General features: G+C 52.3%; 1 protein-coding gene across 8 annotated transcripts; it reads left to right on the forward strand.

Moving 5' to 3' along the window:
• The first annotated feature begins 3,386 nt into the window (after nucleotides 1–3,386).
• CENPM (centromere protein M) lies at nucleotides 3,387–23,106 on the forward strand. 8 transcript variants are annotated; one of them, XR_004731430.3, is made up of 7 exons: nucleotides 3,387–3,519; nucleotides 4,042–4,121; nucleotides 4,502–4,594; nucleotides 5,409–5,488; nucleotides 6,967–7,058; nucleotides 10,797–10,937; nucleotides 13,322–13,775. XR_004731430.3 is itself a non-coding variant. In XM_078334170.1 (7 exons), exons 3-7 carry the CDS (start codon nucleotides 4,087–4,089, stop codon nucleotides 13,460–13,462), a joined length of 441 nt encoding a protein of 146 aa, XP_078190296.1. In that variant the 5' UTR covers nucleotides 3,387–3,519; nucleotides 3,715–3,801; nucleotides 4,042–4,086; the 3' UTR covers nucleotides 13,463–13,775. The 8 variants fall into 8 exon arrangements, 7 of the variants coding, with proteins under 7 accessions (XP_078190296.1, XP_078190309.1, XP_078190300.1 ...); XM_078334170.1 differs by lacking the exon at nucleotides 10,797–10,937 and adding an exon at nucleotides 3,715–3,801; XM_078334183.1 differs by lacking the exon at nucleotides 13,322–13,775 and adding an exon at nucleotides 3,715–3,801 and having other exon boundaries at nucleotides 10,797–11,004.
• Nucleotides 23,107–23,160: the final 54 nt, after the last annotated feature.

Below are 23,160 nucleotides of genomic sequence, written 5' to 3' on the forward strand. Positions count from 1 at the left end.
CCATGAGGAATCAAAGCCCCATCTGTGCTGAGGGCGGGGGCTCTATGGGGCCATTTACTTCCTGATCTTTCTGAGCAAGACATAATTAGTTTAGTCTGCAATAAGGACTTAGGCTAGACGGTGTCTCTCCTCTCCCCAATATTACAACAACGAGCACACTGTCATCATTGTCTAGCCTGCCCCCATCACACTAAGTTGATCAATAATGTCTGATTCATCTGTCTTTCCCAGGGTGGGGCATTGGGTCTGGCATAGGAAATGATAAATGAATGACTACTGAGAATGAATGGATGAATGAAATTAATAAATCATCAATTTATTAATTACCTACCATGTACCAGGTACTTTTTAGAGTGCTGGACATACAAAGTGACTGTAAGGGCTTTTTTTTTTTTTAACCAAGTAAGATTTTTCTATTCTATGAGACCTAAACAATTTTTGTCAATTAATGGGCAAATGGTCTGAGGTGCCTGACATCCGGGTATCATATATGATGCCAGACTGGTTTACATAAAAAGAACATTCTTAGGGCCGGGCGTGGTGGCTCATGCCTGTAATCCCAGCACTTTGGGAGGCCCAGGCACAAGGTCAAGAGATCGAGACCATCCTGGTCAACATGGTGAAACCCCGTCTCTACTAAAGATACAAAAAATTAGCTGGGCATGGTGGCGCATGCCTGTAATCCCAGCTACTCAGGAGGCTGAGGCAGGAGAATTGCCTGAACCCAGGAGGTGGAGGTTGTGGTGAGCCGAGATCACGACATTGCCCTCCAGCCTGGGTAACAAGAGCAAAACTCCGTCTCAAAAAAAAAAAAGAACATTCTTCATTTAGGAATAGGCAAACACCTCCGTAAGGTCTATTAGGCTGACTGATGGCCCCATGGACGCCATGTTAACTTCTATTACCTACACAGACACTCCAGATGAGTTCCTGGAAAATCTGAAGTAGGTAGAAGACCAGGCTGAGATATCCCTAAGGTGTGGGACACCACCTCCCCATCCATTGCTACAAGTCACTCACCCTCATCACCCACTTAAAACATAACCACCCTTAGCCCGCCCAGCGCCAGCACCCCATCCCACAACAGGTTTTAAAAGGCCTAAAGCCTGTTATCACCTGTCTATTGCGACATGGCCTTTAATCCCTACAAACTCTCCTTATAAGTCCCCTGTCCTAGCTGTCCAAAAACCAGACAAATTCTACAGACTAGTCCAAGACCTCCGCCTCATTAATCAGACTGTACTTCCCATCCACCTGGTTGTACCAACCCCTATACCCTCCTATCTTCCATTCCCCCTTCCAGAGAAATCATTAGAGAGGCTATGGAAGGTGACAGAGTGGTAAGGCCTGCTATGCCCGTGCTGAGTGCAATAGTAATTTATTAATTACCTACCATGTGCCAGGTACTTTTTAGAGTGCTGGACATACAAAGTGACTGTAAGGGCTTTTTTTTTTTTTTTTAACCAAGTAAGATTTTTCTATTCTATGAGACCTAAACAATTTTTGTCAATTAATGGGCAAATGGTCTGAGGTGCCTGACATCCGGGTATCATATATGATGCCAGACTGGTTTACATAAAAAGAACATTCTTAGGGCCGGGCGTGGTGGCTCATGCCTGAAAACATCGCCCCATCACCCCTCTGTGCCGGCCTTCCTGATATTCCACTGCCCTCGACTCTTCTTTTCCTTTTATATTACTAATATAAAAAGACAGGAATGTAAGGTCTTTTAGGCTGACTGATGGCACCATTGCCATCATGTCAATCTCTGTGACTGCACAGATTTTGAGTTCCTGGAAAATCTGAAGTAACTGGAAGACCATGAAAAGAGGAAGAAATAATCAACTCCTGGAGCACCTACTTAACTTTGAGACATTCTCTATTGTTCCTTATTCCCACCTCAATTGTTAACGTCATTGGACTTTGGTCAACCTTGTGACTCCACACCCTGTGACCCCATGCCAGTTTGCAAAAAACCACCCTAAACTGTAAGTTCTGTAACTTTTCACTGCAAACCCCAAACCTATAAAACCAACTCGTATCCCACCGCCCTCTGCTGACTCTCTTTTTGGACTCAGCCCACCCACACCCAGGTGGATAAACAGTCATGTTGATTACACAAAGCCTGTTTGGGGGGGGTGTCTTCATTCAGAGCACATGTTTTAACAGTGACAAAGTCTCTAACCTCTTGTTTCTTACATTCTATATGGAGAGACAAGAAACAGGTAATTATATAGCTGTTGGGAGAACCAATTCACTATGGGCCCTGAGTGCCCCTGCACATTCTTGCTGGGTATGCCAAGAAAGCAAGACCCTGTACTCAGGCTGGGTTTGCAGCAAGGAACCTTGAAAGACAAGGCAAAGTCTCCGACTAGACAAAGAACAGCATGTTTACCACTCACTATTAAAGCAGTCAACTGGCAGGGCCTGCTGGTGTGCACCGGGAGTCCCAGCTACTCAGGAGGCTGAGGCAGGAATTACTTGAGCCCAGGAGTTCGAAGCTGTAGTGAGCTATGATAGTGTCACTATACTCCAGCCTGGGCAACACAGTGACACTCCTAAAAAAGAAAAAAAGAGGCCGGGCGCGGTGGCTCAAGACTGTAATCCCAGCACTTTGGGAGGCTGAGGCGGGCCTCTTGATCACGAGGTCAAGAGATCGAGACCATCCTGGTCAACATGGTGAAACCCCGTCTCTACTAAAAATACAAAAAATTAGCTGGGCATGGTGGCTTGTGCCTGTAATCCCAGCTACTCAGGAGGCTGAGGCAGGAGAATTGCCTGAACTCAGGAGGTGGAGGTTGCGGTGAGCCGAGATTGCGCCATTGCATTCCAGCCTGGGTAACGAAAGCTAAACTCCGTCTCAAAAAAAAAAAAAAAAAAAAGGCCAGGCACGGTGGCTCACGCCTGTACTCCCAGCACTTTGGGAGGCCGAGGCGGGCAGATTACTTGAGGCCAGGAGTTTGAGACCAGCTTGGACAACTTAGAGAAACCCCGTCTCTATGAAAAATACAAAAATTAGCCAGGCGTGGTGGCGCGCGCCTGTAATCCCAGCTCCTCGGGAGGCTGAGACAGAAGAATAGCTTGAACCCGGGAGGCAAAGGCTGCAGTGAGCCCAGATGGCGCCATTGCACAGCAGCCTGGGGAACAGAGGGAGACTCCTTCTCAAAAAAAAAGTACTGTGAGCATGAACGAACGAAAGTGAACAAAGAAATCACTAAAAACCTGCTTACTGTGGAGCGTGGAACAAAAGACCTGTCCACCAGGTGTTCCACGGGTGACGCTGGAACGCTACTCAGAAAAGGAGACAGCTGTTCGGTTCCTTTAAGAGGAGGCCCCGCCCACCCCGCGAATCCCCGCCGGTAAGGAGGCACGTGCCCCCAGGCCGCGCTCTAGGGGCGGGACTCAGAGCGGTTTGAAAGGTCGGCGCGCACTGCAAGAGCGGCGGTCGGCCTTGCTGCTGAGATGTCGGTGTTGAGGCCACTGGATAAGCTGCCCAGCCTGAACACGGCCACCATTTTGGTAAGTGCCGGCGGCCCCGCTTCCCCTGCTGGCCCTTCCTCCTTGGCGGAGCTTCAGCCCGCACCTCGACTGAGCTCCCTGAAGCGCCAAGCCAGCGCGAGCCACTGTGGTGGGGGCGGGGAATAGGCGGAGAGCCATGATCTGAACCAATGGGAGTAGCCACTCTCTGAGGTTGAGAGACGCATCCACCAATAGGTGCGCAGCGGACCCTTTTCCAGCCTCTGATTGGCGGGTTTCCACGCCTGGAGTTGCTCGTTCCGCATCTAGGTGCCTGGACTCCTGGTGAGGCCAGCGGTCGGAGGGAGAGCTAGGGGGAGTAAAGTGTGGTGCCCACAGGCCTGCAGCGGGTCCATACCTCAGCCACCAGCCCGTGCCGCCTCGCGGGGTCCGCTTCTCGGGAAATGCCCTCCGAGCCGCCTGCGCGCGGCTGCCCGATCCCCCCGGGAGTGGGTAGAAAGGCCAGGCCCTCCCCAGGGGATACTGTGTCCAGGGCTCTACCTGTCGCTCTGTCTCCCTGCGCAGCTGGTGGGCATAGAGGATGCTCTTCTGCAGCAGCTGGCTGACTCGATGCTCAAGGAGGACTGCGCCTCCGAGCTGAAGGTGTAAGTAGGCTGTGGCCTGATCCCACGTGTCTCACCCTAGAGGGATTCAGTCCTGGCTTCTAAACCCCGAGGCCCAGCGACCTCTCCTCTGACCCTGGGCCTTCTCCCAGCATGCAGCATAGCTGGCAAGTTCCAACCTCCCCTTGCCGAGGTGGTGACTAAACAGATCCCCTTTCTGGCAGAGGACATCAGACAGGAGTGATCTGAATAGGACCGGCCCGGTCCTGCCTCTGTGCTGGCCCAAGGAGTCATGGCCACAAGAACCTTGGGTGGCTAGGGTGAGGTCGGGAGCCCTTGACAGACCCTACCCCGGCAGCATTTAAACAGTCGCTGTGAGGTGGGTATGGATATTTTGAGTCCTGCAATTTCCTGTTTTACAGCCACTTGGCAAAGTCCCTCCCTTTGCCCTCCAGTGTGAATCGGCCCCGAATTGACCTGATCGTGTTTGTGATTAATCTTCACAGCAAATACAGGTGAGAGCCGGAGGAAGGGGCAGTCAGGACTCAGGCCTGGCTCTGGAGTGTGCTGGGACAGTGACCTAACTTATGATGGGAAGTGGGGAGGATGAGAGAGGTCAGGAGTTCAAGGCCAGCCTGGCCAATATGGTGAAACCTTGTCCCTGTTAAAAATACAAAACTTAGTTGGGTGTGGTGGCGCATGCCTGTAATCCCAGCCAGCTACTGGGGAGGCTGAGGCACAAGAATCGCTTGAACCCAGGAGGCGGAGGTTGCAGTGAGCTGAGATTGCAGCACTGTACTTCAGCCTGGTGACAGATCGAGACTTCATCTAAAAAAAAAAAAAAAAACAGGGCATGGTGCATGCGCCTGTAATCCCAGCTACTCGGGAGGCTGAGGCAAGAGCATCACTTGAACCTGAGAGGCAGAGATTGCAGGGAGCCAAGATTGCGCTAATGCATTCCGGCCTGGGTGACAGGGAAACTCCATCTCAAAAAAAGAAATTAATATAAAAATTAGCTGGGTGTGGTGGTACATGCTTGTAATTCCAGCTAGTCCGGAGGCTGAGGCAGGAGAATCACTTGAACCTGGAAGGCGGAGGTTGTGGTGAGCTGAGATTGTGCCATTGCATTCCAGCCTGGGCAACAAGACTGAAACTGCATCTCAAAAAGTTAATTAGTTAATTAAAGGACAAAGTATTCCTCCAGAGAATGTCACCCTTTTGTCATTCTCTGGCCTCTAGGATCCGAGAAGTAAGGGCTTCTGCTTTCTCTGAGAAGTAAGGGCGTTTTGTTCTCTGGTTTGTTCTCTTACCCTGGCCTGGCCACCACAGCCTCCAGAACACAGAGGAGTCCCTGCGCCATGTGGATGCCAGCTTCTTCTTGGGGAAGGTGTGTTTTCTCGCCACAGGCGGTAAGTATGTCCCTCACCTGCTACTGCCCACCTCCAGCCGAGGGAAAGCTGGGGCGGTAGACTCCTTGCCAAGGCAGCCTGGGTGATGGCAAGAACATGTATTTTACACACTGGGGCCTCTCAGAGGGTAGAGGGTGGGAGGAGGAAGAAGATCAGGAAAAATAACTAATGGGTACTAGGCTTCATACCTGGGTGACAATAATCTGTGCAACAAACCCCATGACAGAAGTTTACCTATAAAACAAATCTGCATATGTGTCCCTGAACTTAAAAGTTAAATTTAAAAAACAAAAGAGCACATACTTTGGAATCTGTCTAAGAGTGAATCTGAGCAGATCATTGTTCTGTTGCTTGGAGTTGCCTGGTGATTGCCTGTGGCTTTCAGTAAAATCCAAACTCCTCTAAAAACACAAAATACTTTGCAGTTGGGCCTCTGCTTTCTGGGCTGGTCTCCTGTTACTCTGTTTCTTTGGGTCAGCTTATCATTCTCAGAAAATGTCCTGCTGTTCCTGAGATTTTGTAATATTAACATTGAAAATAATGGCGAGCCTCTTTTGAGTTCTCACTGTGAGGCAGACACTGTAATTGCTTTGTTTTTATATCTATTAATGTTTGAGGTAGGTATTACTACCTCGGTTTTATAGTCCTGAGGTTAATTTGCCCAAGGCCCCTAGATAAAAAGTGGTAGAGCTGAGGTTCACACCTGGGGAGGTTCTGTTTCAGGGCCTCTTTTTTTTTTTTTGAGACAGAGTCTCACTCAGCCATCCAGGCTGGAATACAATGGCGTGATCTCCACTCACTGCAACCACTGTCTCCCAGGTTCCAGCAATTCTCCCATCTCAGCCTCCCGAGTAGCTGGGATTACAGGCACCCACCATTGTGACCGGCTAATTTTTGTATTTTAGTAGAGACAGGGTTTCACCATGTTGACTAGGCTGGTCTTGAGCTCCTGACCTCAGGGGATCCACCAGCCTCAGCCTGCCAAAGTGCTGGGATTACAGGTGTGAACCGCTGCACCTGTACTCTTCACAGTTATTCTAGGCTTCTCTCAAATACATTTCCTTTTGTTTGTCTTGTAACCCCTACATATACCTGAAAACTCAGCCCCGGGGTCACTCTAGCATGCATGAGATGTCTCACCTGTCAGCCTTCCCTGCTGAACAGTTAGCTCCTTGAGCAGAGCACCTGGCACAGATAATTCTCAAGCAGCATTGGTGAGCAAATGAAGGCCAGATAATTTCTAGATGTTAGCTCACTGACTCCGGAGTGACTCGGTGGGGTAGGAGCTATTATTATCTTCATTGTCTAACTTGATATGCTTAACTGCCTAGAAAAGAAAGTAGAATAGGACTGTCACCCTCGCAACTAGAAAGAAACTGAGCCCCAGAGTGGGGAAGTGAGTTACTCTGCCCAGCACTTCCTGAATTCCATCCAGGAAGGTAGAGATTGCAGCTGTAGTGCTTATGGCTTCTTTGCAGCTGGGCGGGAGAGCCACTGCAGCATTCACCGGCACACCGTGGTGAAACTGGCCCACACCTACCAAAGCCCCCTGCTCTACTGTGACCTGGAGGTGAGCATGCTAATCACAGGGACCAACACTGCACTCGGGTACGGGAAACGGGGTGGTCAGCACACAGTGGGCACATCGGGAATGCTTACCGAAGCACTGAGTATCCGAGCAAGGCAGCTCCTGAAGTAGAGGGAGACACAGGATCCTGGCATTTCTGCTCACTGGCTGTGACCTGGGCAGGTCACCCTGAGCCTTGGGGTACACAGATGTAAAGCGGAGGTGCTGTACATTCATCTGGAGTGCATCTTATACGCCAGGCTCTAGCACGTGCCGCCCTGCTTTTCCTTTCGCTGCATTTCTGCGTACTTAGTTGTAACTAAATCTCGTGTGTTTGTGAGTCCACTCTCCTGCTGGAGATTGTGGCCGGGCACATATCTATCTCCATTAACTGATGCATCCTCATGTCTGTTGGCAGTCAGAATGCCTGATTTGCCCTTACCTCTCTGGATTGCAGACCTGATCTAGTCCTAGCCCAAGCCAGGGTACCTAGCAGGCAATAGGGACGTCTGTTGGGTAGGTGGGTAGACGGTTGGATGGATACGTAGGGTGTTGGTTCTGCCCTGAGTAGCTTCTGTTGGTGTTTCTCACAACGTGAAACTAACCATGGGGGATAGGAAAGTAGCCTTGTTGTTGTTGTTTTAAATAAGGTGTTGCTCTGTTGCCCAGGCTGGAGTGCAGTGGTGTGGTCATGGCTCACTCAAACTCCTGGGCTCAAGTGAATCTCCCACCTCTGCCTACTGAGTAGCTAGGACTACAAGCATGCACCACCACACCTAGCTAAGTATTTATTTATTTACTTTTTAATGTACAGATAAGGTCTTGCTGTGTTCCCCACACGTCTCAAATTCCTGGCCTCAAGTGATCCTCCCACTTTAGCCTCCCAAAGTGTTGGGATTACAGGCGTGAGCCACTGTGCCTGGTCTTTAGCCACTTTTTATGCAGGATAAATCCTGATGACTTTTTGCTAAAGAGGCATCAGCAGGAGTTGACATGTTCCCCACCACCCCCAGGGGTCTACTGAGGGGTCTCAGGGCCTACGCTGCCCCACCTATGCACCGGGCCTGCTCCATTCCTTTGGAAACCTATTTATTGGTTTTGAGATGTATATTGAAGAGTTAGTTCGTTTTCTCATCTCTAAAAGGGAATCACAATCTTTGCTCCATAGTTCAGGTGCTGGTGGGGGACAGTGGTGCCTGCTTGCCTTGTGACAAGTGGTGCAATTCTGTCTGTGGTCACGAGGTGGCGGGCCAGGCCAGGTCCTGGGTTCTCTCATGGCCTAGGCAGGAAGCAGGAGGCCCCAGCCTGGTTCCAGCCAGCAGCAGGAGCTGCAGAAATGCCTGCTCGGAACATATACCTGCCTCCCTCAGGTGAAGGGCCCAGGGTTTGAACTGGCCTCGCTCTTCATGCTGGTGTTTTCCTCTTCGAACTCTCCTGCATTATTGAGTTTGAGCGCTACCATATATCTTGGGGCCTTTGTGTAGCAGGAATTATCGGCCCTGTTTCATTGATGAGGAAACACAGGAAGGTGTGTGATTGGCTCAGTGAAATAATTTCCTAGGTCTGCTGGTAGGGCTCTATGCTGGACCCTGGGAACACAAATGAGTCAGATGTGGGCCCTGCCCTCTCAGAATCTCATGAAATAAACAGACATGTAACATACGCAGCTGCAGAAGGAGCTTTGGGAGCCTAGTGGTGGAATTAGGTCATTTCTTCCTGGATGTCATGGGCAAAGTCATGATTGTAATCAGACCTGGGATTTTGGGTCACGTCTCTGGAGTGACGTGGATTGGAGGAGGCCTGGCCGGAGGCAGGAGGCTGGGTCGAGGCTGCTGCAGGAGGCAGGTTGTAGAACCTGAGCCTCAGCAGCTTAGAGATAGATTTCAGGGACAAAGGCCACCAAACTTAGAGTGAATTTATTCAAAAAATACTTCCTGAGTTTCTATAATGCCAAGCACTGTTCTAGGTTCCAGGGACACAGCACAGAAGAAAACAGTCTAAAAAAAAAAAAAATCCAGCTTATTGCTGGGTGCAGTGGCTCATGCCTGTAATCCCAGCACTTTGGGAGGCTGAGGCAGATGCAAAATGAGATCAGGAGTTTGAGACCAGCCTGGCCAACATGGTGAAACCCACCTCTACTGAAAATACAAAAATTAGCAGGGCATGGTGGCTGGTGCCTGTAATCTCAGCTACTCATAACACTGAGGCAGGATAATTGTTTCAACCTGGGAGGCAGAGGTTGCAGTGAGCCAAGATTGTGCCACCGAACTCCAGCCTAGGGGACAGAGCAAGACTCCATCTTGGGAGGAAAGAAAAACCCAGTTTCCTGCTGGGCGTGGTGGCTCACGCCTATAATCCCAGGGAGGCTGAAGTGGGAGGATCACCTGAGATCAGGAGTTTGAGACTAGCTTGGCCAACATGGTGAAACTCGGTCTCTACTAAAAATACAAAAGTTAGTCAGGCATGGTGGCACATGCCTGTAATCCCAGCTACTCTGGAGGCTAAGGCTAAACCCGGGAGGCGGAGGTTGCAGTAAGCCAATATTGTGCCACTGCACTCCAGCCTGGGCAACAGAGTAAGACTGTGTCTCAAGAAAATAAAAAGTCCCAGCTTCGTTCTAGTCAAGGAAACAAACAGGGTAAATGATGTACTGGGAAGTGGAGGCGTGGCATGTCAGGTGGTGGTAAACAGGCAAGAGTTAGGCAGGGTGACCAGGAAGCACCCCTGCAAACAGGACTTTTAAATAAATAAAGACCTGAAGGAAGTAGGAGGGCAGGCCACGGAGATACCCAGTGGCAGGAGGAACAGCAGGTGCAGGGCCATGTGTGGAACTTGCCTCGTGTGCTCAAGGTCCTGAAGGGAGGCCTGGGTGGCTAGAGCACAGCAGCAAAGGACGGGTGGGGGAAGAATCAGGAACAGTGGGGCTGGATCAGTAGGGTCTGGTGGAGAGCTCCTGGAGGGCTCGGGGCCAGGGAGGGATGTGGCTTGCCTTGGGTTTTTTTCCTCCAGATGGAGTCTTGCTCTGTCGCCAGGCTGGAGTGCAGTGGCTCAATCTTGGCTCACTGCAACCTCCACCTCCCAGGTTCAAGTGATTCTCCTGCCTCAGCCTCCCAAGTAGCTGGGACTACAGGTGTGTGCCACCATGCCTGGCTAATTTTTGTTTTATTTTATTTTGTGACAGAGTCTCGCTCTGTTGCCAGGCCGGAACACAGTGGTGCGACCTTAGCTTACTGAAACCTGCACTTCCTGGATTCAAGTGATTCTCCCGCCTCAGCCTCCCGAGTAGCTGGGACTACAGGCGCGTTCCACCACACCTGGCTAATTTTTTTGTATTTTTAGTAGAGATGGGGTTTCACCACGTTAGCCAGGATGGTCTCTATATCCTGACCTTGTGATCTGCCTGCCTTTGCCTCCCAAAGTGCTGGGATTACAGGCATGAGCCACCGCACCCGTCCAATTTTTGTATTTTTAGTAGAGATGGGGTTTCACCATGTTGGCCAGGATGATCTCAATCTCTTGACCTCATGATCTGCCCACCTCAGCCTCCCAAAGTGCTGGGATTACAAGCATGAGCCACTGTGCCCAGTCCTGACTTGAGTTTTAAATGGACCCCTCTGGCTGCTGGGAGGAGAGCAGACTGAAGGAAAAAAATAGACAGGTCTGGAAGTTCTTTCTAGGGGAGTGAAGCGTGGACTCAGTGCTGGCCAGGGAAGGGGACAATGGAATGGTCTGTGTTTCCAGGATGGAGCCAGCAGACCGCGCTGCGGCCAACCCATGAGGCATGAGAGAAAGAAGCGTCCTCCCTGACTTTGAAGGTTTCGGCACTTACTGGAAGGATAGACTTGTCTTTGGCTGAGATGGGGAAACCTGCGGGAGGAGCAGGTCTTGTGGGGCTTTGGGGGCTCTGTTTTGGGCATGCTAAAATTAAGGGGTCTCTTAGCCACCTGGGTGGACAAATCAAGTAAGCAGCTGCATACATGTGTTATATTCACAGGGAAGATCTGGAGGTGTACTTTGGGTGTTAATAGCAACTAGGTGGTTTTAAAGCCACAGAACTGGAGGAGGTCACCTGAGGACTGAGTGAGGGAAAAGAGACTGAAGGACCAAGCTCTGGAGCCCCAGCGTATAGATGTTGGGAAAAGGCGAGGGAGCCCCCTGTGTGGGGGAGGAACCGTGGGTGAGCATGGGGGCCTGGGAGCCAGGCAGAAAAAGCGTTTCAAGGAGGGAGTAAACAGCAGTGTTCGACTCTGCCAATAGCACCAGTGTGGTGAGGACTGAGAAGCTGCCGCTGGGTCTCATACCAAGGAGGTCATGCCGCTGCCGCTGGGTCTCATACCAAGTGGTCGGAGTAAGAGCAGGGTAGTTGAGGATGCCTTGCTCTCTAGTGCTCCAGTTTCAGTGGGTGGTGACACCCCAGCCTGCCCCCAGCTATAGCGGAAACAGAGGTGAGATGCTCCTGTGGCTGCCTGTTGGCCAGGGGAAGACACTGAGCAGCATCCTTTGTTCTTCAAAGGAACGTGTCCAGAGCATCTGTGCTCGGGCCTTGGGCAGTCTTCTCCCTCTCTGGCCCCACAGCTCCCCTAAGGCCATTCCTTTTTTTTTTTTTTTTTTTTCCTTATTTTTTTATTGCATTTTAGGTTTTGGGGTACATGTGCAGAGCATGCAATACAGTTGCATAGGTACACACATGGCAGTGTGTTCTGTTTGCTTTCACCCCTTCACCCACAGTTGCATAGGTACACACATGGCAGTGTGTTCTGTTTGCTTTCACCCCTTCACCCACATTTGGCGTTTCTCCCCAGGCTATCCCTCCCCACCTCCCCCTCCCACTGGCCCTCCCCTTTTCCCCCCAATAGACACCAGTGTTTAGTACTCCCCTCTCTGTGTCCATGTTTTCTCATTTTTCATCACCCGCCTATGAGTGAGAATATGCGGTGTTTCATTTTCTGTTCTTGTGTCAGTTTGCTGAGAATGATGTTCTCCAGATTCATCCATGTCCCTACAAACGACACGAACTCATCATTTCTGATTGCTGCATAATATTCCATGGTGTATATGTGCCACATTTTCCCAATCCAGTCTATCATCAATGGGCATTTGGGTTGATTCCAGGTCTTTGCTATTGTAAACAGTGCTGCAATAAACATTCGTGTGCATGTGTCCTTATAGTAGAATGATTTATAGTCCTTTGGGTATATACCCAGTAATGGGATTGCTGGGTCAAATGGAATTTCTATTTCTAAAGCCTTGAGGAATCGCCACACTGTCTTCCACAATGGTTGGACTAATTTACACTCCCACCAACAGTGTAAAAGTGTTCTTTTTTCTCCACATCCTCTCCAGCATCTGTTGTCTCCAGATTTTTTAATGATCGCCATTCTAACTGGCGTGAGATGGTATCTCAATGTGGTTTTGATTTGCATCTCTCTGATGACCAGTGACGATGAGCATTTTTTCATATGATTGTTGGCCTCATATATGTCTTCTTTCGTAAAGTGTCGGTTCATATCCTTTGCCCACTTTTGAATGGGCTTGTTTTTTTCTTGTAAATCTGTTTGAGTTCTTCGTAAATTCTGGATATCAGCCCTTTTTCAGATGGGTAAACTGCAAAAATTTTTTCCCATTCTGTTGGTTGCTGATTCACTCTAGTGACTGTTTCTTTTGCCGTGCAGAAGCTGTGGAGTTTGATTAGGTCCCATTTGTCTATTTTGGCTTGTGTTGCCAATGCTTTTGGTGTTTTGTTCATGAAGTCCTTGCCTACTCCTATGTCCTGGATAGTTTTGCCTAGATTTCCTTCTAGGGTAAGGCCATTCCTTTTTGATGGCACCTTCTTATCCATGGTGAGGGCCACCTGCTGCCCCTCCCTCCTTCCCATCCCTGTGAGTGTCTTATGCTCCCTGGTCTTGAGCCTTTGGGGCCCCTGCTGCCCAGGCATTGGTTGGAAGCAGCCCTGGTTCAGAGCTCAGCTCTGCAATAAACATTCACTGTGTGACCCTAGAAAGTACACTCGACTTAGCCAGCCTGAGCCTTCATTTCCTCTTGAGCAGGAGGTTGGGCTCTGGATGTCTCGGGAGGTGGTTTGAAGGATTGGGGAAGCGGAAGCAGTTGGAAGCTACTCTGAGGTGTGGCATGAATGTGGGTGTGGCCATGATGGGCAGTGGTGCCCTGAGCTGCCCCTGAGTCTCTGCTCCCAGCCCTGCTCTGGGTAAGGGAGCAGGGCCAGCTGCTGAGTTCTGTCTCACCGCTGTTCTCTGCTCTCCCCGCAGGTGGAAGCCTTTCGGGCCACCATGGCACAGCGCCTGGTGCGCATGCTGCAGGTCTGCGCCGGCCATGTGCCTGGTGTCTCGGCTCTGAACCTGCTGTCCCTGCTGAGAAGCTCTGAGGGCCCCTCCCTGGAGGATATGTGAGGGCAGCTGGCCCTGGGCTTCCCCTCCCCATGGCTTCTTGCTGACTCCATACACATTCTCTGTTGAGGATGTTGAGGGCTTGACAGGCCCCAGCTCAGCCCTCAGTGGTTGGGAAAGTTCCCTGCAGTGCCCATGCTCTAGCAGGGAGATCTGGGCAGAAGCAGCAAAGGGCCCAGCTGTTGGGACTCCAGCCCCTCCCACTCCCATGCTCACTCTTGCAGATTCCTGTGTCTTTAAGTAGCTGGCGTGTTACATCTCCATTTAAGGTTTCCTTTGAACAAAAGGTCTGTGGCTAAAAAAAGTTTAAAAATCACTGGTCTAATTCACCTCTTTGACTTTGCAGATGAGGAAACTGACTCAGAACAATTAAGAGTAGGGTGGGGTGGGCCTGGCGCAGCGGCTCACACCTGTAATCCCAGCACATTGGGAGGCCAAGGCAAGCGGATCACTTGAGGTCAGGAGTTTGAGACCAGCCTGGCCAACATGGTGAAACCCCATCTCTACAAAAATACAAAAATTAGCCGGACGTGGCAGTCGGTGCCTGTAGTCCCAGCCATTCGGGAGGCTGAGGCAGGAGAATCACTTCAACCTGGGAGACAGAGGTTGCAGAGTTCAAACTGGTACAAATTAGGAATTGCACCACGTTGGAAGTTTGCAAGAAATGAGAGAAGCTGGCTAGAGGGCTCGTTTTTGGTTTGATGGTGAGAGATTGTGCAGTGATTGTTGCTTTCCTTCTTCCTTGGGTCTAATTGGAAATGTGTAGAAATGTGTAGAGGCACCACTGGACCCTAGAAGTCCTGTAGCCAGGTCAAGGCTCCTGCCACTGTATGAAGCAGGCTTGGCACGTGGGAACTTGGGGGTGAAGGGAGTGTCTAGAAGGAGAAACCTCAGGAAGAGAGCCAAGTTCTGACTCCTTGGAACATGACAGTGCCCTCCCCACCTTCACCCTGCATGTGCCACGGCCTGCCCTCAGGCCTCGGATGGACCCCGCTTGAAACCCTAGGCAGCACCTCGGACCTCAGGGCCTCTGCACATTTGTTTTGGCTGGTGGGGTTGGAGTCTCACTGTTTCCCAGGCTGGAGTGCAGTGACGTGATCTCAGATCACTGCAGCCTCTGCTTCCTGGTTCAAACGATTCTCCTGCCTCAGCCTCCGGAACAGCTGGGATTACAGGCATGTGCCACCACGCCTGGCTAATTTTTGTATTTTTAGTAAAGACAGGGTTTCACCATGTTGGCCAGGCTGGTCTTCAACTCCTGACCTCAGGTGATCTGCCTGCCTCAGCCTCCCAAAGTGCTGGGATTACAGGTGTGTACCACTATGCCCAGCTAATTTTTGTATTTTTAGTAGAGATGGGGTTTTGCCACGTTGGCCTGTCTGGTCTCCAACTCCTGACCTCAGGTGATCTGCCCGCCTTGGCCTCCCAGAGTGCTGGGATTACAGGTGTGAGCCACTGAGGCTGGCCTGAGGCCTGTTTCTCTGTTTGAATGTCACCATCACAGCTGGACCCATGCCCTTCACTGAGGGGTGGGCTACCTCCTAACTCCTTGTAGGTGTCAGGGATGTGGCCCTGTCTGCCCCTTTTTGTAGGTTCTTTCCGGATCTTAGCCCAGCCCCCACCCCCCACCCCCTAGTGCTCAGTAAAGGGTTGTAGACACCTGGCTGACTTCCTGGCAGACCCTTGGGCTCTGCTGAGGACCTCAGTCATATAGATTCCGGTCAAGGCCCCACATGTCACCCGACATTTGCAGGGCCCGTTATGCTTCACAGAGCTCTTCTCACACAGCAGAGCTATGAGGTAGATCATGTTTCCCCAATTCACAGTTCATGAAACAGACTGTTGTCATGGGAGTTGTCACAGTCACACGGCTAACCAGCAGCAGAGCCAGTCCCAGTCCCCTGCTTCTTCCCTCCAGTTTTCCTGTGCCTCATCCTTGAATAAAGGTTTGGAGGCTGGGCACGATGGCTCATGCCTATAATCCCAGTACTTTGGGAGGCCAAGGCGGGCGGATCACTTGAGGTTAAGAGTTGAAGACCTGCTTGGCCAACATGGTGAAACTCTGTCTCTACTAAAAATGCAAAATTAGCTGGGCGTGGTGGTGCTTATCTGTAATCCCAGCTACTTAAGAGGCAAAGGCAGGAGAATGGCTTGAACCCGGGAGGTGATTACAGTGAGCCAAGATCGCACCACTGCACTCCAGCCTGAGTGACAGAGCGAGGCTCTATGTCAAAAGAAAAAGGGGTTTGGGCATCTCTGCTGGGCAGGCCCCGAGCTGGAATACAGAGAGTGGAGACAGCCCGTGCCCCCTAGAAAGCAGCAGTCAGCAAGCCACAGTTCCTGCCTCAGGATGGGACCACTAGGACACTGAGCATCGAGGGAGGGCACAGGGTGGCAGGATAGGCCAAGGGCAGAGGCCCTTAGTGTGAGAACAGCACAGTGCAGGCACTGGGCCTGAGCAGGCCTTCGCCAGCAGCGATAAGCCCCTTGGGCACTTGGTCAGGGAAGCCAGCCTCTCTGGTGGAGGAGGGGTGGCTCCAAGGCGGAAGGAAGAGGCTGGAGGTAAAGCTTCACATCGGTCCCTGAAGGGATGGGCAGTAACAGCAGAGACCCGGAAGGCCAGCCTTCCCAGAGAGTGACATTGTCTTCAGCCCCTCTGTCCTGGGCCAAAAAGGGCAGCTTTGCAGTGTGACTGGGCAATAAAGTAGTCTTTGGGGGGGCTGATGGAGTCAGGGGTCCAAGCAGGGGAGGAAGGCAGTGTAGATGCAGCCTTCCTGCTCTTCTGGGATGTCACTTTTTGCTGGAGACAAAAAGAGGCCTTCCCCACACGCCCTCCCCCGCCCCCCAGCCCGCATGGGGCACCTCTCTCAGGTCCCTGTGCCACATTTTCCTTGCCACCTGGTACCATTTAACAAGAGAAGTGGCATTGCATTCTCCAGCCAAGGGGCTGGGAACCTTCCAAGCACTGGGGAACACAGTGCTGTCACTGCCGCCAGCTCCCAGCTGAGATTGGCAGGGGCCCTGGAACCAACAGGCCTCCCCTCTGGAGTTGGGGGCTGGCCTGCCCCTGCCTCACAGCAGAGCTGAACCACACTTAAATGGCAGGCAGGTGCCCTCAGACCTGCTGTCCCTGGAAGGCGGGGGATGGGTGGCCAGAGGGTGGGGCTGCTTCGTGCCATCTGGAGACCATTGACATTGTCCAGGAGACAATTCGACCGAGGGAAGTAATGGAAGATCAGTGTGTGCCCGGAATTGCTGCTTGGTACTGAGGGGAGGTGGAGGGAGATGGGAGAGGCTGGGTTTGGCTGCTTGTTTGGTGGCATAACCTCAGGCAGGTCACACCCTCAGCAAGCCTCAGTTTCTCAGCTGTAGCATGGCACCAGGCTTACTGATGCCTTTCTTCTTAGCTGATTGAGGACTGGCAATGAAGAAGCCACTATTTTATGTATATATTTAGAGATGGGGTCTTGCTTTGCTGCCCAGGCTGGTCTCAAACTCCTGGCCTCAAGCCCATTATTTTTATTTATTTATTTTTGTTGAGACAGAGTCTCGCTCTGTTGCCAGGCTGGAGTTCAGTGACATGATCTCGGCTCACTGTAACCTCCACCTCCCGGGTTCAAGTGATTCTCCTGCCTTAGCCTCCCGAGTAGTTGAGATTACAGGCCTGTGCCGCTATGACTGGCTAATTTTTGTATTTTTAGTAGAGATGGTGTTTCACCATGTTGGCCAGGCTGGCCTCGAACCCCTGACCCCGTGATCCACCCGCCTTGGCCTCCCAAAGTGCTGGGATTATACAGGTATGAGCCATCGCGCCCAGACTTTTTTGTTTTTCTTTGAGACGGAATCTCACTCTGTCACCCAGGCTGGAGTGCAGTGTCCATCTCCTGGGTTCCAGCCATTCTCCTGCTTTAGCCTGCCGAGTAGTTGGGACTATAGGTGTGCACCACCATGCCTGGCTGTTTTTTTTATTTTCTATTTTTAGTAGAGATGGGGTTTCACCATGTTGGCCAGGCTGGTCTTGAATGCCTGACCTCAAGTGATCCTCCCACCTTGGCCTCCCAAAGTTCTGGGATTACAGACGTCAGCCACCATGCCCAGCCTATTAAAGACTTCTATACCACTTTTTTTAAGACGTAGTTTTGCTCTTGTTGACCAGGCTGGAGTGCAATAGCACAATCTCAGGCTCACCACAGTCTTTGCCTCCTGGGTTCAAGCAAGTCTTCTGCCTCAGCCTCCTGAGTAGCTGGGACTACAGGCATGTACCACCATGCCCGGCTAATTTTGTATTTTTAGTAGAGACGGGGTTTCTCCATGTTGGTCAGGCTGGTCTTGAACACCAGACCTCAGGTGATCTGGCCGCCTCAGTCTCCCAAAGTGCTGGGATTACAGGTGAGAGCCACTGCGCCCAGCCAGCATGCTCTACTTTTAATTCACTGAATACTCTTAGAAAAAGATAATTTGGGCTGGGCGCAGTGGCTCACACCTATAATCCCAGCACTTTGGGAGGCTAAGGCAGGTGGGTCACAAGGTCAGGAGTTTGAGAGCAGCCTGACCAACATGGTGAAACCCCATCTCTACTAAAAAATTAGTGGGGCATGGTGGCGCACAGCTGTAATACCGGCTACTCAGGAGGCTGAGGCAGGAGAATCGCTTGAACCTGGGAGGCGGAGGTTGCAGCCACTGTACTCTATCCTGGGTGAAGAGCAAGACTCCATCTCAAAAAAAAAAATTTAGCTCGGTGTCTGTAATCCCAGGTACTAGGGAGGCTGAAGGAAGAATTCTTTGAACCCAGAAGGCAGAGGTTGCAGTGAGCTGAGGTCGTGCCACTGCACTCCAGCCTGGATGACAGAGCGAGACTCCATCTCAAAATAATAATAATCATAATAAAATAAAAGATAATTTGGGGTCTTCAGAGAGAAGGGGGTCTCTTGATTTTTGTGCCCCCAATTCTGAAAACACCCTCACAATGGCTCTGATGCAAGTACTACTAGGACATATTCCAGATGAGAAAACAGGATTTGAGGGGCAAGGGCACTCAAGATGAGCCAGCAGGTGGGAGGGGCCTGCAGGGGGTCTGTGTCCACTTGACTGTGAAGGATGGCCTGGGACAGGGTGGGGTAAGTGAGGACACTCTGGATGGGACAAGCACAGTGTCATGGGGGAGCAGTCCTTGGGGACAGAGAGGCCCCAGCCCCCCAGATCTGGATGTGAAACTGCTCTGAGGCCTGGAATGCACACTGTACTTCAAAATCAGTTTTCATTGTAATTATGCAGTAATACCCAGAACACTTGCTCAGGAAAAGCCTGCAAACAATACAGAAGTGTGTGAGTGACAAAGGGCGTTTCCCCAAGGTCCCCAGAGGCAGCCTCTGTTTTCCCTTGAGAGTCTTTCTTTACTGCCGTTCTGCACCTTTGCCCCCTTGTGTGGGTGCATATAGAAACAGCCTTTTTGGTGTTCTGGGAATGGGGTCGTGGGTCTTCCGGTGGAGACTGCTCTGCTGGCTGGGTTGGGCCGGCAGGACTTCAAGTTGCCTCTCTGGGTTCCAGCTCCAGCTCCTCTCATGACACCACCAGGATCACCCCTTGTGGAGATTTCCTTTTCCCTTTTGTATTTGAAAGCTTCCGCAGGGTGCAGTGGCTCACGTCTGTAATCCCAGCACTTTGGGAGGCTGAGGTGGGTAGATTTCCAGGTCAGGAGTTCAAGACCAGCCTGGGCAATATGGTAAAACTCCAGCTCTACTAAAAATGCAAAAATTAGCCTGGCGTGGTGGTAGGTGCCTGTAATCCCAGCTGCTCGGGAGGCTGAGGCAGGAGAATCACTTGCACCTGAAGGCGAAGGTTGCAGTAATATCACGCCACTGCACTCCAGCCTGGGCAACAGAGCGAGACTCCATCTCAAAAAAAAAAAAAAAAGCTTTCACAAACAAGGACAGTGCTACAAATGACCCTTCACTGGGGATGGGAAAGGATGCAGTGTCGTGGGCCTCTGGAACCTGGGAGGCATCAGTCATGGCCAGGAAATCAATACAAAGTCCTAATGAGGCCAGAGCAGTGCAACTCAGAGGCGGAGGCCTGGGAGACCCCAATCCTGCTCCTCCCTGAACTCACGCCAGGGGAGGACAGGGCATGCCCTTCCATGAAGCAGTCACCAATCTTTGCCTGGGTCTTCTGCCTGTCCTCAAGCCCTCCACTCCATTGTCTCCCTCGGCCCCCAAGTGTGAGACCCCCTTTTACAGCAACTCTGCCTGTGTCCTTCTGGCCCCAGGGGACACTGGAGGGAAGGGGCTAAGTCTGCAGAACCTTCTGGAAAAGGTTTCTTTGTGCTGAAGCCCTGCCAGCAGGCCTGGCCCAGCATCCCTGGTGTGTGTGGGTTGGGGGACAACTGTAACAGGGCTTTGTCTCAAGAAGCACCCCCCTCACCCACCAGCCCACTAGAGCACAGCTGGCCAGATGGCACTGGGCCACTGTCTGGGAGGGTGGGCGGGGCAGGCTCTTGTTTCTCTCTGAGCCTCACAAGGCCTGAAAAGGGGGCAGGTGGTGGGGCTTGGAGAGGGAAGTGGGCCACCCCAGGTCACATTGCAGATTGGCCACAGACCCCAAGTTGGTGGGACTTAGAGGCTGGGTTTGTTCCCACTGCACCACTTCCCCTCTGTGGCTGGGCTGCTCCTGCCCCTGTTCACTGGAGTGCAGGAGACGGCAAAAGCTGCGGAGCCCCCCACTTGCTAGGAAGCCCTGCCTCCTTGGTAGGGATGGGAAACACCATCAGATTGGGGCCTGGACCACTGGCCATGGAGAATATAAGCTTCCCAGGGGGCCCAAGGACTGCTCGTAGCCAGGTGGCCTGAGGGGGATAAATGAATGTGTGACTCCAAGTAAGCTCTACCACCTTCCTCCTAGCTTACAGGAGCAAGGACGAGGTAGCTGCCAGGCCCAGCTGAAGAGATGATGCCTCCAGGAGCCTCAGCTCCCCATTCCCAGTCTGTAGGGCTCGGGGGTCCTTGCCTACCTTCAACAATGGCCTCCAATGTGACCACATCATGACCATGGCCAGTCTGAGACATTTGGCATTTGTTTAAAGCTGTTAACAATAATAGGCTTGGCTGGGCCCAGTGGCTCATGCCTGTAATCCCAGCACTTTGGGAGGCTGAGGTGGGTGGATCATGAGGTTAGGAGATTGAGACCATCCTGGCTAACACAATGAAGCCCTGTCTCTACTAAAAATACAAAAAAGTAGCCTGGCGTGATGGTACTTGCCTATAGACCCAGATACTCTGGAGGCTGAGGCAGGAGAATCACTTGGACCCAGAAGGCGGAGGTTGCAGTGAGCCGAGATCAGGCCACTGAATTCCAGCCTGGGCAACAGAACTACACCCTGTCTCAAAAGAAAAAAAATAAAATTAATATGCTTAAGAGCTATGGGGGAAAAAAGAACACAAGGGGTGAACTAACATTTCCCACATTGGTCTGATTTCGAATTCCTCTGAACAGTTGTGTCATCCATGCAGTGACACGGAGCCTGCTGCAGCCCACCCCCCAACCCCATTTAGGAGGCCCAAGTGGAAAAGTTCCTGTGAGGCCAGGCACCTGCACACACCACAGACATGAACCCTGCAGGCCTTTTGTCCCAGCACCTGCCCAACACGGGCACATAGGAAGCACCCAGCAAACATTTCTGTCACATGAATGGGTGTCTCATTTGTGTCTGCTGCTCTCAGCAGCTGGCCTCTCTCTCTGGCCAAGGTGAGGGACCCTGGAACTCTGACAGTGGGTTCCAGCCCTCCCACTCTCTCTGTCCCTGAGAGCAACCTCGTCGAATCTCTGCTGGGGTCAGAGCAGCCAGCGCTTCTGCTGTGAAACGCAGACCTGGGGCAGATGGGCCCCCTCTGACCTCACTGGGCCACCCTCTCTTTAAACAGGTTCCCTGTTCCTGGGTTCCCACAAGCCTCAGTCTGCTCACATGGCTGGCACAAGGGCTAAGTGAGTAGCCTGGGACTCAGGCCCCTGCAGCCCTCACTAATGGGTAATAGCAGCACCAACAGGAGGGGAGGTGTGGGTGTGGGTGTGGGTTAAGGGTTGTAGCACAGTCTTCTGGCTTTGTCCCCACTCCTCTGCACCACAGAGAGGCTTTTCCTGCTCTGGCTCCCCTCCAGGTTCCTGCCCCCCATCTCCATACCTTACACCCACGCTCACCCACACCTGCCCCCACCCCCACATCACCGTACACCCACGCTCACCCACACCTGCCCCCGGCCCCACTTCTCCTTTACAGCTCCCCTCCGCCTACACCTTCCTGTGTGGGAGCTGCTGGCCCGTGTGCAGGGGATGGAGAGGGTGGGCCAGTGCCCACTAGTCAGGGCTGGCTGACTGGGGTTCTTTGTGAACCTTCAGGGTCTCCCAAACCAGAAACCCAGGTGCTAACCTTGCTCCCCTCACTCCATGACCAGCCACTGCATCATCCCCTACCCTGGGCCACCTTCCCTGAACCTGAGCCACAGTGCCAGAGAGAGGGGCCCTTGCAGCTACAGCTAGGAATCTCTCTCCTACCCAGATGCCCCCAGGCTCTACAGGGCCTGGGGCCTGGTGCCCTGCCCACCCACAGTCCTAGTGCTCCCTCCCTCCCAGCATCCCCTGTGGCAGTGGCCATGCCTGTCCTCAGAGCAGCTCGGGCTCCCCCTTTACTTCTCCAAGCCTTAGCCCCTGCGGCGTTCTGCCTGGAGGGTTTGCCTCCACCTTGCCGCTGCTCAGGGTCTCCCTCTGCCCCCAAGCTCCCTCCCTTGCCCCTGAGTCTCTCTTCCCAAGGTGCTCCCCCGACCCCTGAGTGCTTAAGGGTCTGGGTGGCACACATGGCACTTAACCCCATGCTCCCTGCTGAGCCCTGAGCTCCCAGAGGCCCCTCCAGCCCTGGCCCTGCGGAATAAGTTGCATGTGACTAGGAGGGCGGAGGGGGCTTGTGTGTGTATCTGAGGCTCAGTCTGAGACAGGGGTGACAGACACTTGGGGACCACAAACACTGGGGAGCAGAGATAGGAGGGGCCCAAAGTGAGACATGGAGGTCAGCGGAGGGGGTCACATAGCCCTGGAGGAAAGGAGTTGGGGTGGGCGGGCCTCCCTCCACCGCAGTCACAGGCCCCTTGCTCATATGCAGATCTATGAGGGTGCTCCCTGCTCAAAGCCCCAGTGGCTCCCTTGTGTCCCCCAGCCACAGTCCAAGCTCCCTAATGTGCTAGATAAAGCACCAGTCCAACCCTTCAGTTCCAACACTCCCTGGACTTCTGGTTTGGGTCTCCAAAGCCTTTGCTCCCCTTTGGCCTTCACCTTCATCTGTGCTGTAGACCTCACTCCATCTGGCAAACACCTCACCATCACCTCCTCCATGAAGCCTTCCAGCCCACTTTCCAGGATGACATGAGCCAGTGCCCTTGCTGTGAGGCTGCCTTTCCCCATCGGCACAAATGTGAGATTCTTTCAGGGCAGACCCCCTGCTACTTGGACCTGATACAAGTGTCTGATGTCAGGCCAGTCATGGTGGCTCACGCCTATAATCCCAGCACTTTGGGAGGCCCAGGTGGGCAGATCACCTAAGGTCAGGAGTTCGAGACCAGCCTGGCCAAAATGGTGAACCCTCACCTCTTCTAAAAATACAAAAATTAGCCGGTGTGGTGGCGTGCACCTGTAGTTCCAGCTGCTCCGGAGACTGAAGC

Source organism: Callithrix jacchus, chromosome 1, assembly GCF_049354715.1.
Source record: "Callithrix jacchus isolate 240 chromosome 1, calJac240_pri, whole genome shotgun sequence".
NCBI classification, from domain to species: Eukaryota; Metazoa; Chordata; class Mammalia; order Primates; family Cebidae; genus Callithrix; species Callithrix jacchus.